The sequence below is a fragment of the Macaca fascicularis genome, chromosome 4 (assembly GCF_037993035.2).
Source record: "Macaca fascicularis isolate 582-1 chromosome 4, T2T-MFA8v1.1".
Taxonomy (NCBI): Eukaryota; Metazoa; Chordata; class Mammalia; order Primates; family Cercopithecidae; genus Macaca; species Macaca fascicularis.
Genome location: NC_088378.1, coordinates 31,555,279 through 31,579,747, shown reverse-complemented (window position 1 = coordinate 31,579,747; position 24,469 = coordinate 31,555,279). Strand labels below are relative to the sequence as shown.

At 36.1% G+C, this 24,469-nt stretch overlaps 1 protein-coding gene across 1 annotated transcript; it reads right to left on the bottom strand.

Annotated features, from left to right (window-relative positions):
• Window positions 1–3,861: 3,861 nt before the first annotated feature.
• On the bottom strand, window positions 3,862–23,244 carry C4H6orf58 (chromosome 4 C6orf58 homolog). The gene is made up of 6 exons (XM_005551768.4): window positions 22,932–23,244; window positions 21,311–21,397; window positions 19,632–19,816; window positions 18,791–18,891; window positions 5,397–5,635; window positions 3,862–4,132 (listed from the first exon to the last, which is right to left on the bottom strand). The coding sequence occupies exons 1-6, from the start codon at window positions 23,230–23,232 to the stop codon at window positions 4,053–4,055; spliced, it is 993 nt and encodes a 330-aa protein (XP_005551825.1). The 5' UTR covers window positions 23,233–23,244; the 3' UTR covers window positions 3,862–4,052.
• Between the last annotated feature and the right edge of the window lie 1,225 nt (window positions 23,245–24,469).

Below are 24,469 nucleotides of genomic sequence, written 5' to 3'. Positions count from 1 at the left end.
TTGCCTTATTTTAATCCTTTTTAAAAGATGGTTTATAACAAGCTATAGAAATTTGACAGGTGCTCTCAAATACAGGTTTCTGATAACTTTGGAAATTGTGACATTGGAATGAAGGAAAGAGGTACAGGAGTCATGAAGAGCTTAAATGTTCATGAACATCAAGCAAAACAAGTTAACTGAATGGACTGAACTCAGAAAACTGAAGCAATCTCTTTGACATTTGCTTGGAATACTGCTGATCCTTGTTTTGTTTTTCAGAGTCCGGTATACTCCTGTGAACAAAACTTGAAACATGTTTGTTTCTCTCTGCCTTTTTCCTCTATAATCTGGAAACTAGTTGTGAATATTCTTAACCCATAGCAATATAGTTGTTTGCACCAGTGCAATAAGAATTCATTTTCTTTTGCAACAGGATGCAATTGGAGAAACTGGTTGTGGTTTACCAAAGTTTTGACTGGAAGGGTATGCTTCCCTATCAGGAATCAAGCTCGACTTGCAGAACTGATAAAAGCCCCTTGGGAAAAACTGGCCTCATACTCTTATCTACACAGTCCCTGTACAGGGTTCCTGACCTGTGGTCAGTAAAGAATGTCACTTTCTAACAGACCCAGGAGCTCCAAGTTTATCTTGGGACCTTAAGGGAAGAGGATCATCCAAATCACAGGCATTTGAAGATACTAATCCATGGCTGTGCTTGACTTTAAAAGGTCTTATCTGACATTCCTTGTAGAACAGAATTCCATCAAAGCCAACCTAAAATGCCTACTTAGAGATAATTATTCTTGCTGCACTTTATGCAAATAGTCAGGCCAAGTACAAAACTAAAGACTGTTTTGCAAACAACTCAGTCCTTTAATGATTTTTTTTAACAAAAATGATGACTGGAGAGAGAGAAATTATGTTTTGAAATTTATCACATATTTGTCATTAAATTCTAAACTCATTAGCTCATTCTTTTTTTAAGTTTCTGCCTACATTTTAGACTAACCCTGCTTGTTCTTGTGAACCAACCAGTGATCTCCAGCTGCAGCTTAGAAGAAACAAAAGGGAATGGGTAATGTAAAAATCTGGATCAATATTCTAGTTACGAGCAATTATCTTGCAAATTCTGCCAGGTGATGGGAATGAATAGGGTGCCCATAACCCAGAGGTTTCCTTTTTGGGAATGTAAGACAAAGGGAGCTAACCAAAGTCAAGCACAATGCACTGAAATCTTAGCAAGCATAACTATAGCCACCAGTTATCTGGGCATGTCACAAGATGTCCTTTTCTCTCCCTTGTTGGAGGAAGACTCAATTCCACAGCTTCACTTCAGCACTCAGCTTATGATAAGGAGTCCTTGCAACTCCCATGAGACACATTTCTGTCCCAAACTCAATTCCAAGCTTTGGATCAAAGCCCTAGAATAGAAAACTGGATCTAAGGGATCTGGAAGCAGATGATAACAGAAGTTAAAAGGCACAACAGAGGTGAGCATGACTGATTCCTGCCAATTAAGCCTAGCTTCTCATTCCATGGATAAAGATCACACTAATATCCATGGCATAAATGAGGTCTAGGGAATTCAAGGCTACTGACAGCAGGGGTGATAAGGCATACAGGGGTAAGAGCAGATACTCCCATCCCCTAGGCCACCCAGTTAACATGGTTGAAAGTCACTTTAACACCCCTGGGTGGCACCCTGCTGTGGTCACCAGGACTCGGGTATACAAGGACAGAGGGGAGAAAGAGGAACGCCTCATTTTCCCTCTCTTATATGCGCTGGGTATTTGATAGGAAGAGAAAGGAACCAGGGACACCTGCTCCCCTCTTTCTAGAGAGTAGCCATTCATCTTTAGTCTGTATCCCTTTTGAATGCATTCTGAACCCCTGGGACTCCTCTGAAAAAATTCCTTCTTTTTTCCTTTATTTTCATCTATCCCTTTCACTGATAGGTAATTGTGTCTCCAAACTACAGGACACTCCCCTCAGATGCATCCTCCAAAATGGGAAGAGTTAACTTCTCAAACCTTAAACTGGTTGGCTTAGAATTGGGCTCAGGGGAAGGGAACACAGAAGCCTAACATGCTGACAAAAGGGTAAAAGTTTTTATTACTGGTCAGGCTTTTTGACACCCCCTCTCCTTGGGCAAACTGGTAAAAGGCCTCAGGATTTTTGAGGTGTCCTTACCCCTCCCTTATTCCATTTCTATGTATGTTTTCTAATAACCCAGTTTGTCTCTTCTCACCTTCAGACCATCAAACCCCAAACAATCATGCAACCAAAGCCTTTGTCTATGGCTCCTTTTGCCAGGAACCCTTAGGCCTCTGAGGGAGCTCTGACTGCCATTTCCCCAAAATAGCACCCCCTGTCAGCAGGAAGCAGTGAAGATCTGTCTTTATCCTTAACCTTATCCTTATCCTTGTCCTTATTCTAAGTGCAGTTAGATGTACTTCTTTAGCAGGGGAATGATAGAGACAGGAGGCAACCAAGGGTTTCCCCGGTGAAGCCCCACTCTCAAGCCTAAAACAGCTCAAAGGCTGAAAAACCAAACTGCTGGTCCTGGAGAATCTCCGATCGGCCTGCGCGCTAGGGCGACGGGGTGGAGCCTTGGGAAGTTCGTGCTGTTTGCAGGGGGTAGGAGCCTGACCTCTCCTGTTCCTGTGTGGTAACCTGGGATTCAATCTGTGACATGGGGACCTGTTAACAGGAACCCCTCTGTTTTGCTGAGTTTTTTCCTTTTCACCAGTAAATTCCATTTCCCCTCCCCCTTCAAAGTGTCCGCAATTCTAATCTTTCCTGGTCATGTGACAGGAACCCAGTTTTTTCTACACTAGCTACCCTTATATTTATGCTTTTATTGACTCCCCAAAATAATCTAGCAATGTAGGTTTTATAATCTTAATTCTAACAATAAGTAAACTGAAGCACAGACAGTGCTAGAAAAATGGCCCAAGCTCAACTCAACTGGCAAACTAGAGTTGAGTTTTTTGTTTGTTTGTTTGTTTGTTTTTGAGACAGAGTCACTCTGTTGCCCAGGTTGGAGTGCAGTGGTGCGATCTCGGCATCACTGCAACCGCTACCTCCAGGGCTCAAGTGATTCTTCTCCCCCAACCTCCCAAGTAGCCGGGATTACAGGCACACACCACCACGCCCAGCTAATTTTTGTATTTGTAGTAGAGATGGAGTTTCACCATGTTGGCCAGGCTGGTCTCAAATTCCTGACCTCAAGTGATCTGCCCGCCTCAGCCTCCCAAAGTGCTGGGATTACAGGCATGAGCCACCATGCCCAACCATTGCTGAGATTTAAACTACATCTTTCCTAATCCAGTACCCATCTGTTCAAACCAATTTGTCCAATTTCATTTTCCAACAGTTAGTGGGTAGATTTAGTCTGTGAATGAGACCCTGGGAACACTTTCATATGAAAGCTCCATGTCAGCTCTAGAAATCACCACCTCCTGGCCAGTGTATTCTCACTCATTAATTATACATTTTATATATAATGAATTCATTGTCAAGTGTGGGTGAAAGGAGGGGAACTCTATTGTATAATTGCTGTAAACTTGTGGTCAGCAAAAACACAGAGAAAACTGACACATGAGTTAGTGTATTCTATTTTCCAATTCAATTTTATGAACTTAAAAAATTTAAACTGCCTTTCAGTATTTTATTTCAAAATGATCTGTATTTTGTTTATAAATCAGCAATATATATTAGTCTAAATGTCATGAAATTTGATGATAGGATAACAACAAAAGAGCTACACAAGTTTAATATGTTTGTTAATTTCTCAGTTTTTTTCGTAGCATAATGCAATATACTTTTATCTTAAACATTTTAATTATTAATGAATTTTAAAATCATGAGCAAAATCATCACTTTTAATTTGAGTGCATTTAAGTTTTTAATACATGTACAAGATCTTAACAAATAAGCATAAATCAAAAACATCAGAAATAATAAAACTACATGGTCATGATTACATTAATTTTTTGAAATTACTGATTGTCAAGTTAGAGTTTTTCATTTTTAATTCATTAATCATTTCTTGAAGTTTCAAGTTAAATGTTTCAGGAGTTATTTCCGTAAATTCTAGAGCTAGATTCCGAATGACCTCTAGATACATTAGATTTTTCTGTACAAAGATAACCTGTAAAAGATACAAAATTATTACATGTAAACTCTTGCAAATTTTTTAAAGTACTTTTTGGCAATATATGGCTCATAATTTTATTTCATTTCCTTTCTACTAATTTAGGGGTAAAATCATAAATTATACAAAGAAAAGTAAACATGGCATGTCATTCATTGCATTATTGGCAATACCATTTGGCAATATCTGACTTACCAACTTTATTTCATGTTCTTTCTATGAATTTGGTGGTAAAATAATACATTATGTAACAAAAGATATATATAAAATGTCATTGTTATATTATTGGCAATAACTAATAATAACACTAAACATCTATTAAACTGAATAAATTGGATCAACTCATTTTTGGGAAAAAGCTCCAAGAAAAACTTTCACAGAGTGAAGGAGACTTGCTCCGCGACTCACTCACTGTGTGAAGGGAAGCTGCCTACTGACAGAGAATGCCACACTAGAACCAAAGGAAAAACTTCAACTGTATGAAGTCTATAAAGTGTTTGGATGTTTTTGTTACTCTAACTGATGCAGAGATTTTTTTACAACATAGGTTTAATTTATTCACATTTAATTTCCTCCATTTTTATCTTTCAGACTCGATGTTTTTGCTTTGAAAAACATTAATAATATAATTATGTTTTAAGTTTGGCTCAATGCTTCAGTGCATGTATGGCAAATGGGAATGACACAGTCACTTTCAAACTGGTAGATAAAGAATCCTCTGGTTTTTTTTTTTTACTCACTAGAAGATCCAGCATTTGAGGGGCTGGAATAAAACCCTTCTTCCATGACTAATAGTACTGGATCAAGGGAACTCAGGTAAGCCAAATTGCTAGTAATTTCATTAATCATGGCAGGTTTTCTTTTGAAATGTCTTCATTTTCTTTAAGAGCAAAGTAGAAAGTTTTTTTTTGTTGTTTGTTTGTTTGTTTTAAAAAAAAGATCTGATGATCAAAATAAGGAATATATATCAGTATGTAGAACAAAAAAAAGAGTGTTTCAGTTGGTTTGCCAACTTCAAGTTTCAACATGGTCTCCAGATGAAAGGACAGGCCATATGTAAGAGGATTAAAATGTGTGCTCATTAAATGGTTCTAGATATCAAGAGTGATTATTGCTAAAGGAATAGAATGGATACCCACAGGAAATCATAACTTTATTTTTGGAGTGCTGTAATGTTTATATCACTGATTTAATTATTATTTCTTCCTCTACTTTTTTAACATAATATTGATTTTTAAAAGTATTCTTTTAAGGGTCTTACCTGTAGATTTATCCACATTGCCAAGCACATTTAGAATAAACAGGACTACATTCTGAAAAGCAGTAAAGTCACTGATGAAAGGGGCTACATCAGTATTAAGAAGAATTCGCGGTGGCAGGCCCTTCTGGAACTTAGATGTTCTTATCAAGGTTGTAGGAAAGCGGACTGCAGCTAAATAATCCACAGCCAGTACCCAACTTCTCTCAAAATGTGCTTCTGTTTTAGAATAATAATCATATCTAAAAGACAAATGGAAAAGTACTTAATTATAATTAGTCACCTCAGAATTTCAACCTCATTACCTTCAGAAAAAATTGGTTCCTGCCAACAAACTAAATTCATAATTTTATAATTTAGAAAATAGGATTGATAATGTGATGACTTTATTCCATCCCTCAGGAGGTGTGAAGATGGCTCATTAAACTTCTAAATCTAGGAAGAATCATCTCATTAATTGTTTACATTTTACATTGCATTTTATCTTCTTTAATTCAGCACATTATACTTGAATACCACCTAATAACCAAAAGTAAGGCATTTTAAAATCATACTCTTTGCCAGTGTAGAGATAAATATCAAAGGTCTAAAGCAAAATTTTTGCTAGACTCAAATATCCTTTGTGAAACTGTTGATTTCTTGAAGCCATGGAATCCTAGAAACATTGAGCTTTGTAGAAAAAAAGATGTCTGATTTTTACTATCTAATTTCTAAATAATTGGCATTTTCTACCACAGGAAGCCTCGGGTAGAAAAACAGCCTCTGTAATTGTTAGAAAAGACTCTGTAATTATTACAAAAGCCTCTGTAACTATTTTTCCCCATAATAGGTGAGAAAGTTTAGCTTCGCCTAAGAAATGGGGACAAATAATTACAATGGAAAGATTAAAGGTATATTCAGTAGTTTTAAAACTATAAAAGTCACATCTTCTGTTTCTGTCAGCTGTTTAATCATGCTGAACAACTTGTAGTTTTGCAAACAGACTTGTTTTCCCTGAGACTCACCATGTGGTTCACCAGGTACTCACCATGTGGTTCACCAGGTACATTGTATACTCACCATGTGGTTCACCAGGTACATTCTGTTTCAAGTCTCATCATAGATATTATGTTCCTCACAAAGCTTTCCAGCCCACCTGAGGTGGAATCTACCACTTTCTTCTCTTCTATATTCCCATAACATCATATCATTCACATATTTGAAGATTTTTTTCTCTAGTTATTTCTATTATAATGTCTAGAAATTAGATTATCTGATTTTATTTTGACAGCAACATAGAAAGGATACATTAAACAGAAGGTGCTTGCATTATGCTTGTTGAGATTAAATAAACTATAACATAACACAGATAATACCCGTTGTCTGTTTGACTCCCATGCTTGTGGGATCCTCCCTGCTCTATACTTGGAAGTGGTAGGGTGGGCAGAGTTGGATTGTTGATAACAGAAGTGTTTGGTCTGGATTCAATTCCCCTTGATACGTTACAGTCACCCACCAAGTAAAGATGAAAGGAAATGTGAAGTCATAAAGATTTTGAACAAGGGCCACAGAGCTCCAGTAACAATGTACTAAACAAATTGGAAGTAAGTCAGAATCACTGGGAGAGATGGGATGAGGGCACCAGTTCAATACACAGAAATCACAAGAGCAGTGAAGAAATTCAATAAACTCTTCAAATGCATCAGTTGAATGATTTGTTGGTCAGTTCACCTAATGATCAGATAGAATGTAGTCACTAAAGAAAGAATTAAAGTACACTTGAAATAGTTCACATAAAGTAGAAGCACAGGTATACGTAAGTCAGCCAATCTGAGGATACAGAGCCATAGAGTTATATCTGAGTATATGCAAGCTACAAAATACTCAGTATTGTCTCAAGTAAATACTCCTTAATATATATTTACCTAAAGAAAGTAACTGATGAGCTTTTAGAGTTATTTCACAGCATGTAATAGATTGCAACCATGGCCCCATTTCTTTACCAATCCCTACAATTCTGTCTTCTGCTTTGTAACTTTCAGTACTGGTTCTTCCTACATTAGGTGATAGGTGGAAATTCCCACTCCTGACTCAGTCATGTAACTTGACATAAAAAATATAATATTAACTAGTTTGTCATAGCATAAACTTGAAATGCATTTTCACAATTTGGTTATTCTTTCTTGCAATTCTGCCATCACTGTGGAAAACAACCAGGCTTGTCTGATGTAGAATGAGTCAGGGAACAGAGCTGAGCTTCCCCAGTCATCCTTGCTGCAGCCAATCAAAATCAGCCAACATGAGAGTGAACCCAGGAAAGACCAGCAGAGCTGCTTATCTAAACCCCAGACATCTGAGCAATAAACACAGTTGTACAACACTGAGGTTTAGTGGTTGTTGATTGGGCTGCTTTCTTTCAAACAGAGCTAACTTAACTCAGGGCCACACACATAGTAAATTGCAGGGCCCTGTTTTAAACCCTGTCAATCTATCTGCCTTTGAAACCCATGTTCTTTACTACTGCTTTTTGTCCTGGTGATAATAGTTACTTTATATTGAATATTTCTCATATGCCAGTAGTACATTAAGCATAACTTATGAATTTCTTAATTAATCCTCAAAATTGCACTATGTGGCATATACTATTGTTATTGCTATTTTAAAAATAAGAAAATTGAGTTTCTCCCAGTTTGAATTCCTAGGTCAAAAGAGTCAGGATTTAAAACTCAGGTCTGTGTAACTTCAAAGCAAAGCGTCTTAATTTGTACACTATTACTTCATTTCAAGGAACAATCATTAGCCTTGAATCTTGTAATATGAATTCACAGACCTTGACAAACCAGACCTCATAAATAGGTAGATTAACAAATCAGAGCACATAAGTGGGCATTTGAAATCTTCCATAATAATCATATTAAAAGATTTACCTTTCACCAATATAAGGCTTTGAAACTATTCAAATTGCCTGAGGAACTATTATTAAACTTTCAGTGAAGTGAATTAATAGAAAATATGTATTTTTTGCTTTATTAATAGTGCACCTATATATAAATTTATCCATAACACAATATTTTATTATATTCTGAACTGATCCCAATTAAAGAGATAATAGAAGGGAATTTTTAGGTAAAAGAGTTTTTTAGTAAAAATGCTGTTTTTAACAAATACTTGTACTTTTACAACCTACCAAATCTCCATTAAAATGACAGAAGAAATAAAATCAGAACATGTGGGGAACAACAAGATTTTGGAAGCTGGAAATTGAAAAGAACTAGTTGAAAAGATTTAATAGAATCAAGAAAACTAAATTTTAAGCAACCAGAGAGGAAAACAGAAGAATAATGCTAATATAATTTGTAGAATTCTCCTCGATTTAAGTCTGAGTAATACTCTCTGGGTGAAAGGAGATTGCTAAAATCAGGGAGATTAAAAGACTTTAAAGAAGCAATCATATACAAAGATTTCCTTCCAGATTTCAAATAGTAGGAAACTACCACTGCTTGCCCTGGAAGGGGTAGAACAGAGGGTCGTTGCACTGTGTGAACTAATCATGGTTGAAGGTAGGAACACCACCTTGGATACAGGGGATGTAAGTGGAAATGATATACTGAATGCAAAGACGCCCTCCCCTTGCTTCTTCATTCTCTCTTGACTTTCAATAATACTAGCAGTCACGCCTTGACTTCTGAAGCAGGTGAGTGAAAGTGTCTCTTCTGGAAACTGGGTGAGCTCAAGAGAAAAGACTTGAAGTTATTGGAACCATAGTGTTGAGACAGCCAAATGCCTAGGTAGATAAAAAGGGGACCCCAGAGAATCTCCAACCTGCCCCACAAGTGTTTACATCAGATGCTTTTGTGCAGATAAGGAAACCTGCCCAGGGCCTTGTCTGAGCATGCCCACATACTCACTGGTGGCATGGGGTGGAGCCACAGGGAATTTGCACCTTACACAGGGGAGGAGCCTGCTCTTTTCAGCTGGAGTGGTGGCCTGGTGTTCAAACTGTGAGGTAGGAAACCTGCTAGCAGGACTCTCTCTTGGTTTGCTGAGAATAATTTTTCCTTTTTCCTTTTTGCCCCATAAATTCCACTCCCCTCACCCTTCAAAGCGTCTGTGCCTGACTTTTCCTGGTTGTGTGACAAGAACCCATTTTTTTTCTACGACAGTGTCAATATTTAAAAGGTTACCTAAACAACCCAGCAAGATTACTTGAGAGATATGTTCTTAGTTGAAAATTTCCACTCACACAGTAAGGTCTTCTAAGTGATTCTTTTTAAATTTGAGTAGACAGTCAAGTATTACCGGATACCTGAGGAAAGCTACTAACATGAATAGAGACACCAAAACAAAATAGACCTCCAGCAACCCCCAGAAGCACCAAGTAACCAAGCAAAGGTCCTTTCCAGGGCTCATTGTGCTCACTGAACCCCTGCACCCACTCACCTGCATGCTCCCCGTCCCACAGGGCATTTGAACATGGTGGCCAAGTAAGCAAGCCACACCCTTGCTACAAGTCCTGCAAAGTGGTCCAGGGAGCTCTCTCATCTCAATAAGATCTGTTTTGGTCTATATGTTCATGTATGTCTGTATGCATGATATATATGTGATATTTTTCTATTTCCTTATGATAGTGCCAAACTTACACTCTTACAGCAACTGGGGTTATGGATGAGTTCTTTCTTAGATTCAAACTCCATGAACTTGTGTTTTAAGCTCTTTGAATTCATTTGAGCATTTTTTTGATCTGGACCATATTTAAAAGTCATTACAGAAACAGGAGTGGGTCCTATAGGGAGGCCTCAGGTGTCTGACTGGGTCAGACAGAAACTGGACTGTGTTCAATAGGTAGGTCTCGTTACCAAAAAATAGAAAATCATGATTTCATCTGGATGCAAAGATTCTGGAACTCCTCCATCTGGAACTTCAGCCAATTTAATGTTAAAAAAATTAAAAATAAAATAAAATAAAATAAAATAAAATGAACTATGGACCCAGAAGTTATGCTTTTCTAGAGAAATGGGTGAATCTTACCAACAGTTAGAATTACAGTGGCCACAGTGAGAAAACTCCTTACAAAATGCAAACAGGTGCTTGTCTTCATAGTTACAACAGCTCCAAGGACAAAAAAGACTTATTCACACCTATTTTAAAACCCAAACCAAGAGGGGCCCAAACTGAAGAAATTTGTGCATTGAGATGTCTGCTTTTATTGTAAACAGCCAAGCCGTTGTAAAAAAAAAAAATAACTGTCTATTTTTACACCAGCCATCTGACGAATCCACTCCCTTTGTCTGTACTGTTTCCCCACCAGAAGAAACCACAAAGGTCTCACTTTTGGTGTAATAATCAGCCATTCCCTCAGAAAGAAAAACTCTGAATGGTGGATTTGGGGGGAGGAGAGGGTTCATATCAAATCTGGAAAGTCCCTGTGTTCAATCCTGTCTAATTGACACTTTGATCATTTTCAGAAAAACATTTGTAAGAATTAGCCCTCTCTGTTTTTTCAGTTTGATCCTGCTTCTCCCATGGTGGCTTCTCAGTGAACTGAAACTGTGCTTTTAAAACCCCTGCTCGTTATCCGTGCTGCCAATTCTGTTTACCTCTTTCTTGCTGTCATAATCTTTACTATACCCCAAAACTCTTTCTTGGAAAAACAACTACTTATTGGTCTGTCATTCAATTGTGAAAACAAACTGACCTAAAATATTAATTAATCTGTGACTATAAGATTAAAAGTTTCTGTGCTGAGTATGGACATAAAAAATTCTTGACTAATATGAAAAAATCACATCTGTAAGGAAAATCTCAATTTGTAAGACTGTCTCCTTTTCTACACTGGCAACAAAAGGAGGACTAGGTCACTAGAAACTTACAATGAAAAAAGCATTGTTTTAAATCTACATAACAAGCCTTGCCTTTGTTTAAGGTACTTTTCATGGCCATTGTGCCTTAACTGGGCCTTTACCTATACCCTTATTTCTTGGTTTAGGCAAATGATGTTATTTAAACTTGAAGTCTAAGCTCTTTATCTCTGAAATGTAAATTTTCTACCTGACCTTATGTAAGAGACATTCCTTTGGAAATGCAAATTTAGAGAGAGCTAAGGAAAAAACGAAGGAACTATTCAGAAACTTGTAAGTGAACACTTCCAAAAGTTTTATCTTTTTCTTCTCTCTCTCACTAACACACACACACACACACACACACACACACACGTAAAGGAGGGTTTTGGCCGTATGGGCACACAGCCTGCTTCATTGGCCAGAAAAAGACAATTTTGGATCCAGATATTCTTTAATAAATTAATGAGTGTACCTGGCACATGACTAAAACTTTTAGAATAAAATCATAATAATATGGACAGGAGGCAGAGAAATGCTGGGTAGAAGAGGGCAGTTCCCCAGCAAAGTCCCCACCGATAAGCCTGGGCCCATGGCCCTAAATGAGAACTTCACGTCTCTGTTTTCCCACCCAAATGTTGCTTTTTCCAAAACTACTGTGGCCCTCCATGTACCCCATCCCATACCCATAAAAACCCCAAACTCCACTGGCAGAGGAGCAGAGTGGTGTGGCAGAGAAGAAGAGAAGAAACATTTGTACATTGAAAAGGCAGCAGGATAGTCAGAGAGGAGTTGTTATCTTCCCACTTCATCCCCTTTCCAGCTCCCCATTTATCCCACTGACAGCGGCCTCCATCACTCTATAAAATCTCTGCATTCACCATCCTTCAGGTCCATGTGACCTAATTCTTCCTGAACACTGGACAAGTACCCGGGTACCAAGAGGGCAGGATGTAAAAGTCTGTCCTGACTTTTCACTGAGCTGGTTAACACTTAATCATCCATGGACTGTAACTACTGAAAGAGCATTAATTGTAACACACCCCTAGATGGTACCATTAGGCCAGAGCCCAAAAGCACTTGCCCCAGCCTCCAGCTCTGGCACCCACTCACCTGCATGTACCCCATCCCACAGGGCATTTGAACATGGTGGCCAAGTAAGCAAGCCACACCCCTGTTATGAGTCCTGCAAAGGGGTCCAGGGAGCTCTCCCATCTCAGTAAGATCTGTTTTGGTCTATATGTTTATATATGTCTGTATGCATGATATATATGTGATATTTTTCTATTTCCTTATGATAGTGCCAAACTTAAATTATGAAAGAGCTGTATTTAATTGACTCAAGGAAAATAAGTGCCTATATAATTTAAGTATTATTTCAGAAAAACAAGAACTAACCCAAATGCTTTGCATGTTTACATTACTACAGTAAACCTGGTAGAAAAAAATAAGCTTATGTCATCTCTATATTACAAAATTTGTCAGACAAAAAAATAAGCAAATCACTAGCTGATTAACATTTGATTTTTATGAGCCATTCAAACATAATTGTTAAAAACAGGTAAGTTAAATGGACATAAGCAAGATAAAATTTCCGTGTGAAAGATGTCCTTTGTATACCAAAATTTTTTTCTTAACAGCCTTATCATCGAGAATGGAAAGTTGAGGCTGAGGGAAGTCTATACAAACAACAATTTAATTCTCAGGCCCAAAAAGAAAAAAACCTGAAAAATAGTGTCAGCAAAGAGAGTCAAACTTTGTAAAATATTTGAAGGGATTTATTCTGAGACAAATAAGAGTGACCATGGCCCATGACATAGCCCTCAGGAGGTCCCAAAAACATGTGCCCAAGGTGGCTGGGGTGCAGCTTGGTTTATACGTTTTAGAGAAGCATGAGACATCAATAAAATACATTTGAGAAATACATTTGTTTGGTCCAGAAAGGCGGGACGATTTGAAATAGGGGGGTGGGGGTGGATCCAGGCTATAGGAAAATTTAAACATTTTCTGGTTCAACAATTGTTTGAGTTTGTTTAAAGACCTGGGATTAATGAAAATATTCAAGTTAAAATAAAAGAATGTGACGACTATGGTACTTTTGATGTCTCATAGTGGCTGCTTTAGAGAAAATAGATGACAAATATTTCCTATTCAGACCTATAAAAAGTGCTAGACTCTCAGTTAATCTCTTCAGGACTGGGAGGGCCTGGAAGAAAAAGATCTAGCTATGTTAACAGAGATTCTTTACAAATGCAAATTTCCCCCAGGAAGGACAGCTTTGCAAGCCATTTCAAAACATGGCAAAGAAACATGTTTTGGGGTAAAATATTTTGTTTTTCTTCTTTGTCACATATGCCATAGTCATGTTGGAAAGTAAGTTATGATACATAGGGTTAAATAAAACCCATCTGATGACAAATTATGGTTCATAGGGCATGACTCCCCAGACCCCTTAGGTAGGAATTTGGGCAAGATTTTAAAAAATCAAAGCTTAGTCTTCAATAGAGATAATATTTTGCCTCTTCCACAGTTTTTTATTGCAGAGGGACCAAAGGTATTTGGGGTGGTTAATAAACGTATTTTGTGCCACACTGAGAAATTCACCAGGAGAAAACACACGCTTCTGGAAAGTATAATTCATAGATTTATTAGTCTACAGATTGCTGGTACAACAGTTCACAATTGCTTGTTTCCTAGTGTTCACTAGAAATTAAGGTTAATAGGAGTTAAGATTCTTAATTATATATAACTGAAATAGTTAGAAATAAAGAAAACAAAGCTATATGCAAGTAGACAGGTAAAATGTGCTTTTGGTAAGAAAAGCTATAATATATGAGGATGTTTTGTTTTGTTCAAGAAACAGAAGAGCAAATTTTATCCTGGTATAGAATGACCTGTTGTTCCAAAATGAGAAGAGAAGAAGTATAGGACAAAAATTGAATGTATAAGAAAGTTATCAAAGGTTTGTGAAATACAAATCTTGTGAAAAAATTTGTGTTGATCAAGTTGGCTAAAATTAGAAGAGAATTATTTCTATGTTTTTCTAAAAATCGAGCATTAATATCAAAGGTACACTGATGCAAAATTAGAATTTGTTTCCTTGTGTTAAGCCAAGGTTTTCTTGGAGTATTGGTCTGTTCTTAGTAGGACATTGTGAAAAGTTTTTCTTTACCCTTGAAGTAATTGTCCTAGAAAACAAAGATTCTGCATTTTACTAAGATAATTTCCTGTGCGTCATGTTGTCTTCATTTGGTTTTTTGATCACGTAAACAACTGAGTCCTCTCTAAAAAAGATCGAAGGTTTTTCTATAACTGTAATTTTTCTGTGTTTGCCTTTAAAATCTTTAAATTATCACTCTGGTTAAAATGGATGACTATTAATATTTAGAAATGATCTGTGATCCTATTTTATCAAGTATTTTAAATCTTTGATATTTTTGGCAAGCTTCCAAAAAATGAAATTCTAAATCAAGTGTTTTTATTGACCTCAAGTTAACTTTGGGACTTTGCAGGTGGGCCTTTGGAACATCTCAAAAAGATAGCCCTCCTTATAAAAAGAGAGATATTAAAGTAATTGGGCCTATTTGATAAATAATATGGAAAGCATTATCAAATAATAAGTAATGTTAAACTTTCTGTAAGTTGTATTTGTATGGATATGTTATTAATATATGTTCCAGAAATTTTATGAAATTCCTAGAAATCTGATCATCCCATTGGACCGAATGAGAATTCCCAGAACTGTTACAAAGAGACTGATTGATTCATAAAACTTCTAACCAACATCAAGTCAAACAAGAATTAATTGATTACTAAGAAAATGCTTTGGCAGATTTTCATGCTATGTCAGCCAGAAGTGAAGTTGTTTAGATAAGCAATTTGAACAAATATCATGAGATTGACTCAAGTCAAATTACCTATGATAACCCATTTAGTAAGCAAGCTATCGACCTGATTTGGAAATACAAAACTGACTTTTTTTTTTTTTGAGATGGAGTCTCACTCTGTCACCCAGTCCCCAGTCTCTGGAGTACAGTGGCGCAATCTCAGCTCACTGCAACCTCTGCCCCCGAGTTCAAGCAATTCTTCTGCCTCAGCCTCCCCAGTAGCTGGTACTACAGGCATGCGGCACCATGCCTGACTAATTTCTGTATTTTTAGTAGAGACGGGGTTTCCCATATTGGCCAGGCTGGTCTGGAACTCCTGACCTCATGATCCGCCCACGTTGGGCTCCCAAAGTGCTGGGTGTGCCAGTCAAAACTGACTTTTAAAAAAATATTTTTTAAAAAATTAAAATTTTAATTTATAATATATAATATATAATAAATATATTAAAAATATATATAAATTCAATGTTAAATATGGACTCATGGAATGCACAGATGGCCTCCTAGTCCTTCCTGGGTCCTAAAAACTTCCATTATTAAAAGCTTTATACTCATCAAGGAAGAGATAAAATAATCCAAATTATGAGGAAAATATTGGTGGAGTGACTATTCTGAAATGAGGAAAATATTGGTGGAGTGACTATTCTTATCACTAATATTTGGTTTGTTAAACTGATAATGCTGGTAATATAATAAAAACCTCAAGTGATACTTTTTTGGCACATGCTGGATCATTTGAACACAGACAAATATATTTAATTCATTTGTCACCTTCAGTGCATATTTTCTGGTTTTATAGGTGTTTTTCTCTGCAGGAAGGCTAATGCTATAATAATAGTGAAAAGGTTATTGGAAAATGTCTTTATGGGGCATTCCTGGAAACATCTCTAGCAATATAGGTACTCATTTTACCAGAAAAGTTGTAAAACAGTTTAAAAAGGTATTAGAAACACAGTGGCATCAGACAAAGCTAACAGAATTTGTTGGATTGCATTGGTCAAAGGTCCTACTGATTGATAGCAATCAAATCCACTCCTGTAGGAAAAGACAGATTGACTCTGTGAAATAGTTATTGGAAGGCCTATGTCTCTAATAATAAAACCTCATATATCTCATATTTTTCTAAATACTGATATGACTCAAAATTGTGAGGCTTCAATGCATTTTGCCAAAGCATATTTTCACCAGATGAAAGAAGCCCTTTGTGGCCCACCAACTGATAACAACCAGATCATTCATGATCTAAAACCTAGAGATCAGTTCTTTTGGAAATGACACCAAAGAAAGACTGCCCTTGAACTCCATCAGAAGGGACCACACCAAGCTCTTTTTTGCAGCCCAACTTCCGGGATTTGAGTCTTGGATCCACATTTCTCAACTTGAGAGAACCCCTCCAGACCCTTGGGACTGTACACCCACTGGAGACCTCTAGGTAAAGCTTACTAGGGACGTTTTTTTCCCCCCCAGAAGAAGATGGCATCCTTGATGTAGACAGCTTTCCCAAAATCATGAATAAAGTCTTTTCTCCTCTGTCAACATGAAGTCTTTTCCCCCTTTCCTTTTTGGCCCATGTTTCTTTTCTGTTTATACATGGCAATGTAATATGATAATGAAGATTTCATAATCAATTACTTCTGCATGGAACTTAACTGAGTATTGCATATGTCATGTTAAACCTAAATCCTCACATGATCTTAGAGATACTCTGGTTCATCCTGTAAGAAATTTCACTGATATTCCATGTGCAATATCTAGTTCTTTCTAAACAGCTAGACTTTTAGACTGAAATATTCAGACTGCCTGTTTAAATCTAACAGTAGGCAAAACCTATAATGAGAGTTTGGTAGTTAAATTAAGCCAGAATTGAATTTGAAAAACAAAAGGAAGATAATTCGATGTTTGTAGGCAAATTTATAACCCTAATCCTTTAGTTGTTAGTATCTTCTAACCATACAATGATTAAAAAATTAGGCCTTAGACAAATATTACTAATGCTGACTCATAATGCTGACTCATAATGCACAAGGCATCTCAAACAGGAGACTATCTGTAGAGTTCTTCCGGAATATGTTTTTATTTGTGGAGGATTTAACAACCAACCATATATGTGGGCAAATCCATGTCTCAATAATTGCAAAATAAGGAGCCACTGGCAATTAAGGGATTCCAAGGGTACTCCTGTCACTCCATAACTAATTGGAAACTTGATATTGGTCTGTAACTCTTAATTTGAACTATGGAATAAAGAGGGGTTTACCAGCAGGTATGAATTCTTCTTAATGGGTATTGTTGGGTAGAAAATTCCTTCTCTGGCTTTGTATAAATGTAAAGGAGGTTATGCTTAGAAATATGTCTCATGCATTAGTTACTATAGCTGATTCTACTGCAAACGCTATAATTGTCCAGCAAACTTCTTTAGATTTTCTTGCTAAAGGCATATTAGGTAACCGGCTTGCTTTGGACTACCTTTAGGGAGGAATATGTGCACTAGCTAACAATCCCTGCTGTACTTAAATAAATTCATCAGGTAAAGTAGAAGCTCAGTTGTAAGAAATCAGCAAACAAGCTAATTGGTTAAAACAAGTAGATTTTTATCCTGGCTTATTATTTATATATTTGATTTGTGTTGGTTCAATTGATGGATGGAGGCTCCTTCAGTCTCTTAGTATTAGCCTCCTGATGGCCATCGTAATAGTCTCCCTGGCACACCTTAACCTCCCCAGAGTCTTAAATCCTCTTATGCAGCTATTCATTCTATGTCAAATGGTCTCACTAAAATTAGAATAATGAAAACATAAAGAGAACATAAATAACCAGTCAACTGTCCTGATGTGTGAACTGTGAATTCCATACTGATACCAAATCAATCAATGATGAAAGTGACAGAGAGTGGTGTCAATGTCCAAGGTTTTGGTCAACCTCTCAAAATTGAGAGGCAGACCAAAAGGTGGGGAATTGTTAAATTAAATTTGGTCTAAAATTGCCACCATATGTAGCAAGCTGCAACTTAATGTAGTTTGTAAACAAACTGCAACCGAACTTAAGAGTATTTTCTTGTAACAAATATGAGTCTCATCAAATCATGGCAGCTGAGCTTCAGCCAATCACAGGCTGCCAACTGATCAAACCATGCATATATAAGGCAAATTTCTCATCACACTATGTCCAAATAAGGCAAATGCTGAGCTGTAACCAATCAAAGTGTTTCTATATGTCACTTTCTTTTTCTGTCTATAAATACTGCCTGCCCACATCACTGGGTGAAGCTCTCTGAACCTCTACTGGTTCAGGATGATACTGATTAATGAATCATTCATTGCTTAAGTGAACTCTGCTACATTTATCTGTCTACAGTTTTTCTTGTAACAGTGTCTATGATTAAATAATAAAGGTCATCTACATATTTATATTTTATTTTGTCTTGTACAATTAGGAAAATGTGTTGCCTGTTGCTTGTTTGTTTGTTTCTTCATGCAAGGCTTTTTTTCTCAAAATTTTCCCTTTCTTCATAAAACACCTTTTTAAGCCTGATCATGTTAAAATATTTACACATCCTCATTATAATCTCCAATGGTTAGGCTTATTATTTAATATAAAGATTGAAAAATACTCTAGAAGAAGAAGAAAAATATATAAATAATGCCCAGAATTATTTAGCATATTAAATAAAGATACTTTAAAGATACATTCTTACCTGTCTTCAAAACTTTTGATTGTATCTGCCAAGGTTGAAGTATGTGCAGCCCATAAGTACTTCAACAGATCATCAAACTTACTAAAAGGTGACTGCAAATACTAAGGTAAAGAAGTCAAATGTATTAATATTTAAGCAACTATACAATACTTCTCCCTGAAATTTAGTCATATTCAGATATATAATTTAGCAATATTCTACATAAAAGAAGAATTTTATTTCTAAGTAAAAATATGTATATGGCCTTAATGCTTAACACTCGTTAAAGAACACAAAAACATCATTAGTTTTAATAATAGCATATGCATCTGTAAGTATTGAACCTCAATTATTTTCAGACTTTATATTTTATACAGACCATAAGGTCTTTATTTTTTCCTATTAACACTGCTAAAATTACCATAAAATCATGAGTAACAAAAATATCTTATTAAAATATTTCATTAGATCTGAACTAATGCAATAATCTACTAAAGTACTAGTAAATATATCTTTTCTTCATTGATTTTAGTCAAATTTCTTCTAATATCCTAGTGGACATGAAGATTCAATTAATCAGAATAGCCTCTTCACCATTCAGCCAAATATCCTGTATGCTCACCATTTTTTATAATGTATTTGAGGCAAGAAGAATGGATAGATTTATGTTAATGCTGTATTGAGGCAGTAGGTATTAATTACTCATAGCACTCTACTATACAATATATTTTTAATATATCATCCATAACAATTTACATTTGCATACTAAGGAAAATATTATGCAATGCACAAAAAAATCCTAGATGAAATGATATGACAAAATAAATTCTCTTCCTATCTCCTAAGATTATAAAGAAGGAACCTGGTAAAAGGTGTTCCACTTGTTCATTGTCTCAAGGAAAGATGAACGACAGCTGGAAACATCATAACAAAACTTCCTCTCATTCTTGGGTGGGGGCAAAAGCCTGACTTCGTCTGATGATATCCCCATTATACCAGAATCAACCGCAGCAAGGAAGGGTAATGAAGACAGAAAATAATTCAAATCTGTAAGAACAAAAGATTTATTATTACCACAAGCACTAACAAATTTCAAAGAGGATATTTTTAAGGAAGGTATAAGTCATTTAAAAAAATTCACAGACTCAGAAACATGATAAAAGCTAAACACTAGGAAAAAAATATTGAGCAAAAATCCCCCTAAGTGTCAAATACATAACTTTGATTGTGTTTCTGTTAATAACCCCATAATCATAAATATATAACATGTTGGCTAAAGTAGTTGACTATGATATTTTAAAACAAGAAGTAATTTTAATGGATTTCATAATAGTCACTTTTCAAAGTATTAAGTAGAAATGGAAGAAAGTTATCAACTTTTCCTCAGAATGGTACAAAACCTCTTATTACGGTTTTATTGTGAATTGTATTTGTAGTTTTCTCTAAAATATTTTAACATGATTATAGCTTTGGTAAATGAATGTTTTCTATTTTATATATGTAAGTTTAATTTGTAACCATGATATAACTACATTTTTATCTTATTTTATGCCTTTAAAGCAAAAATTTTGGGTAAGTTTTGACAATAGATCATTGGATAATTGGACTGACAATCAAAGAAGACTATTTTTACATTTTTAAAAATTTTACCTATGTATAACCTATTCCAGCAGACTCAGACATTTTCATTAGTTGGATATTAGGCTTATGAAATCAGTGACGTAGAATATTTCATCCTAGACAGGCATTTGTGAATGGAGTCCTATGCCACAGTGTAGCTAGCTAATCCTCCAAACTACTAAACCAATCTAAGAATAACAAACTCTGAATTCTAGTTCTGTGGCCACTACTATTATGGGTCTTTTAAAAGAACAATTAGGGGTAGTAAGAGGAAAATGCTTAAGGATACATATGATGTGTGTCGCTCTGAAAAAGTGAAATTTAATGTAGTCATGTTTCTAACTATTGGGAAATACCTCTAAGGATTTGTGGTATAAATTGTTTTCATTACTAAAGCATAAAATTAAATGAAAGAATTAGAAAATACCTTCTGGTTATTTTAGCATTAAAGTATATGATTAAAGCCTGAGATTACTGATTGGTATAATGAATTGCAGTAGGTATTAATCTCTGGCATGTTTATGGGTTTCAATATTAACCACATCTGGTCTGAGCAAAATGAAAAAGCATCATTTGTCTTGATGTCTCAATTCTCATCGTTCCTTATTCTGGAGATTCTTTGTTATCAGTTGGACCTCCCACCTAACTGCCAGAACTGGCCCCTCAGAGGCCATTGCTTTTGTAGAATCTTATTTTTGTCATTCTGTGAAAAGCTGAATATGTCCTAAGGAATCATTATTGACGTTGTGGTTGTTAAATCTCTTAATGTGACCTAAAGACCATAAGGTACATGGTGAAATAGATTCCTTTTTAAAATAGGAACAAGGTGGTTTTAGTTCTGTCTCTGTCCCTAAGATTTTAGATTTGAATGCTTTCTTTCAGGAAAGGTTAATATCTATTTTGCCACTTAAACGAACATACCAGCCCACCAACTGTCCACAGAGACGCACATGTGATCTCCAGATTCATAGCCACAGTTTGTCTGTCGGGTTGGATCAGCTAATCTGCCTGGAGGAGAGAGGATGCACAGTTGTATTTATTATACACATTTTGGAACTGGCTGTAACTACTGCTTAACCACATAGATTTTGTTTGTAGATACAAAAGCATTTATTTCTGAATGATATATGTTGGTATTCCCATCATTCTTTTCTATCTTTTATTTTTTAGACTCCAATAAATTTCTTTTCTTTTCCTTAACAACAACACTGTTTTCTACTTTTGAATTATAGGTCCTAAATATTATTTGCTTTTGTAAGGATTCTCTCTTCTATTTCCTCCTCTACCTCCTAATCGAAACTATGAAGCAATATGCATACACATAAAAAGAGATGATCGAGAGTCAAAACAAACCCCTGCTCCACCACTCACTAGCTTGACTTTATCTAAATAACCTCTAATGCCTTAGTTTTCTCATCTACGACATGGGGATAATAATATTAACTACATTATATGGTTACGATGTGAGGTGAGAAAAAGCACCAAAAGTGTTTCAACTGTAATATGCATTATGTAAATATTAGAAAATAATCATTGCTTTTCTTCCAAATGAAATTACTCTTTTCTTAACCTCTCTCTCACACACAATATTTTCTTTATTGGCTGTGTTATCAGTGTGGACTGGGAAACAGGCACCACTCTTTCTCATGAGCTTCTATCAACCAGAACAAAAGTATCTTTCAATTCATGCATATTTTATCCCAAAACGTAACTTCTGTCTATACACTGTAAGGTACTTTATTTCCAAGAGGAAGCAAATGTTTTACAGAGAAAGATCCTCATGCACAATGTGATGATTCTTTATAACCTCTTATCATAATTAGAACTCTAAGAATTTCAAACTAATTTGACATCACTTTGTATATCCCCTTGACTGTTCGGTTCATCTCATTGCTTAGAAAGGAGTGTGGCACTTAGTAGAATTTCAATAAATATTTGTGAAATGCTCAATAGATGAGATGTGATGTCTTTTCACAGGTGATAACTATGTCTTATGCCTCATTGAACTTTCTAATAATAACGCAAAACCCACAAAAGAAGGATTTATGAATAAGGAGAAGGATAGGTAGAAAAACAAATACTATAAGGGAAAAGAGAGCAAGATAAAGAATCAATTTTTACGGCGGGGCGCGGTGGCTCAAGCCTGTAATCCCAGCACTTTGGGAGGCCAAGACGGGCGGATCACAAGGTCAGGAGATCAAGACCATCCTGGTTAACACGGTGAAACCCCGTCTCTACTAAAAAAAAAAAAATACAAAAAACTAGCCGGGCGAGGTGGCGGGCGCCTGTAGTCCCAGCTACTCGGGAGGCTGAGGCAGGAGGATGGCATAAACCCGGGAGGTGGAGCTTGCAGTGAGCTGAGATCTGGCCACTGCACTCCAACCTGGGCGACAGAGCTAGACTCCGTCTCAAAAAAAAAAAAAAAAAAAAGTAAAAGAATCAATTTTTAAAAACATGGTAGGGTATATACAGAGTATAATTTCCCAAACACTTCTTAGGTCTACTGCTAGATCATTACAATGAAAACAAGAGTCATTCTTACCTGTCTTATATTGCCAGCCATACTGCAGAGGCAATCCCCATAAAATATTTTGTTCATTTTCTGGTGCAAATTTTGCAAAATACCTGGCCGTCTGGTTCAACAGGATTTTATACATCCCCATTCTCTCAAGGTATACCCACGGATTAATAATGTACACGCTGTTCTCCACCCTGTAGTCACTGAGCTGACCAGGACTCTCCTTCCACAGAGGGGGCTCTATATCTGAGAGATTGGAAGTCCCTGCTAAAGCAGCAGAAAAGTAACCAACTAGTACACAAACCCAGGAAGGAAGAAAAGCCATTGTGCCAGAGCTGAAGATTGAGATTGTGGCAGGGCTTTTATTGGAGAATGGAAGAGGAAGTCATGCTATTTGATTACCTGACTTTGCTTTTTTTTTTTTTTTTTTTTCCTGGATAGGGTGAAAATGTAGAGGAAATTGATGTATTAGCTAATATTTAGTATACTTAAATTTTCCAGCCTCTTCAGTGTCAGAATACTGTGTCAGAACCTAAATACAAGGTTAGGCTTGTTTATAATGTATTAGATAAAACTATTTATCAACAAAAACCTTCCAGAAGTTTCCCAGGCTACATTGCGACTACAAAATACATCACAAATGGCTTTTGAAGCTTCCTTCTCATAAAAAGACTTTAACATATTTCATGGAAAATATTAAATAGCTGAAGATGGAAATACTAGGATTTATAATAATGTGCAAAGGTGTACTAGAAAATATATGTGATCCAGTTGTAATACAACTTTCTGCTTCAAGAAAGAAGCTTAAAGAATATCTAATTAGCTCAATTCAATAGTGAAAGTCAGCCTACTGGAAAAAAAACCTGCTAGGTAATTCTTAATATCTATTTTCCATTCTTTATTAGTAAAAGAATCATAGAATTTTAGCTGGGAATATGGTTTCCCAGAATTAAGGCTAAATTTCCAGTTTTCTTTGCACAAGCAACCATGTGACTAAGTGTGGACCACAGAGATATAAACAGAAATAGTGTCCACAGTTTCTGGGACATGTCCTAAGATGGAGGGCACATGTCAATTCCTCTTCCCTTCCTCCATGTTGTGGTTTGGATTATTGATGTGATAATTGAAATTCAATCCGGACACCTAAACACAAGGCACTATTTTAGGGATGAAAGAATGCAAAGTTGGAGGTGGCTTGAGTCCCAGAGAACTGTGGAGCCATAAGATGCCCTTGAATTCCTATATCTGAGTTTTGCCTGAGCAAGAAACACCCTGCTCTCTTGTTTCAACCACTGTTGTTGAGGTTTTATTCACACATTGTCAAAATTCTTGCCTTATTAATAGGTAATGCAGCTGAAAAGCTCAATTATTCACATAATTAGATCCATATGCTTCATAGTAGGTCAATGGTAGTGCTCGCTCCTGGCATGGTCCATATTAAACATCCTACAGCATGATTCCACTCTTTTTTCCTGTCATATTATTTACCCAATAGCCATTTGATAATTAATAAATTTTCCGGAATATTAATATAAAAGGGAATGATAGGAATTGCTATTGTA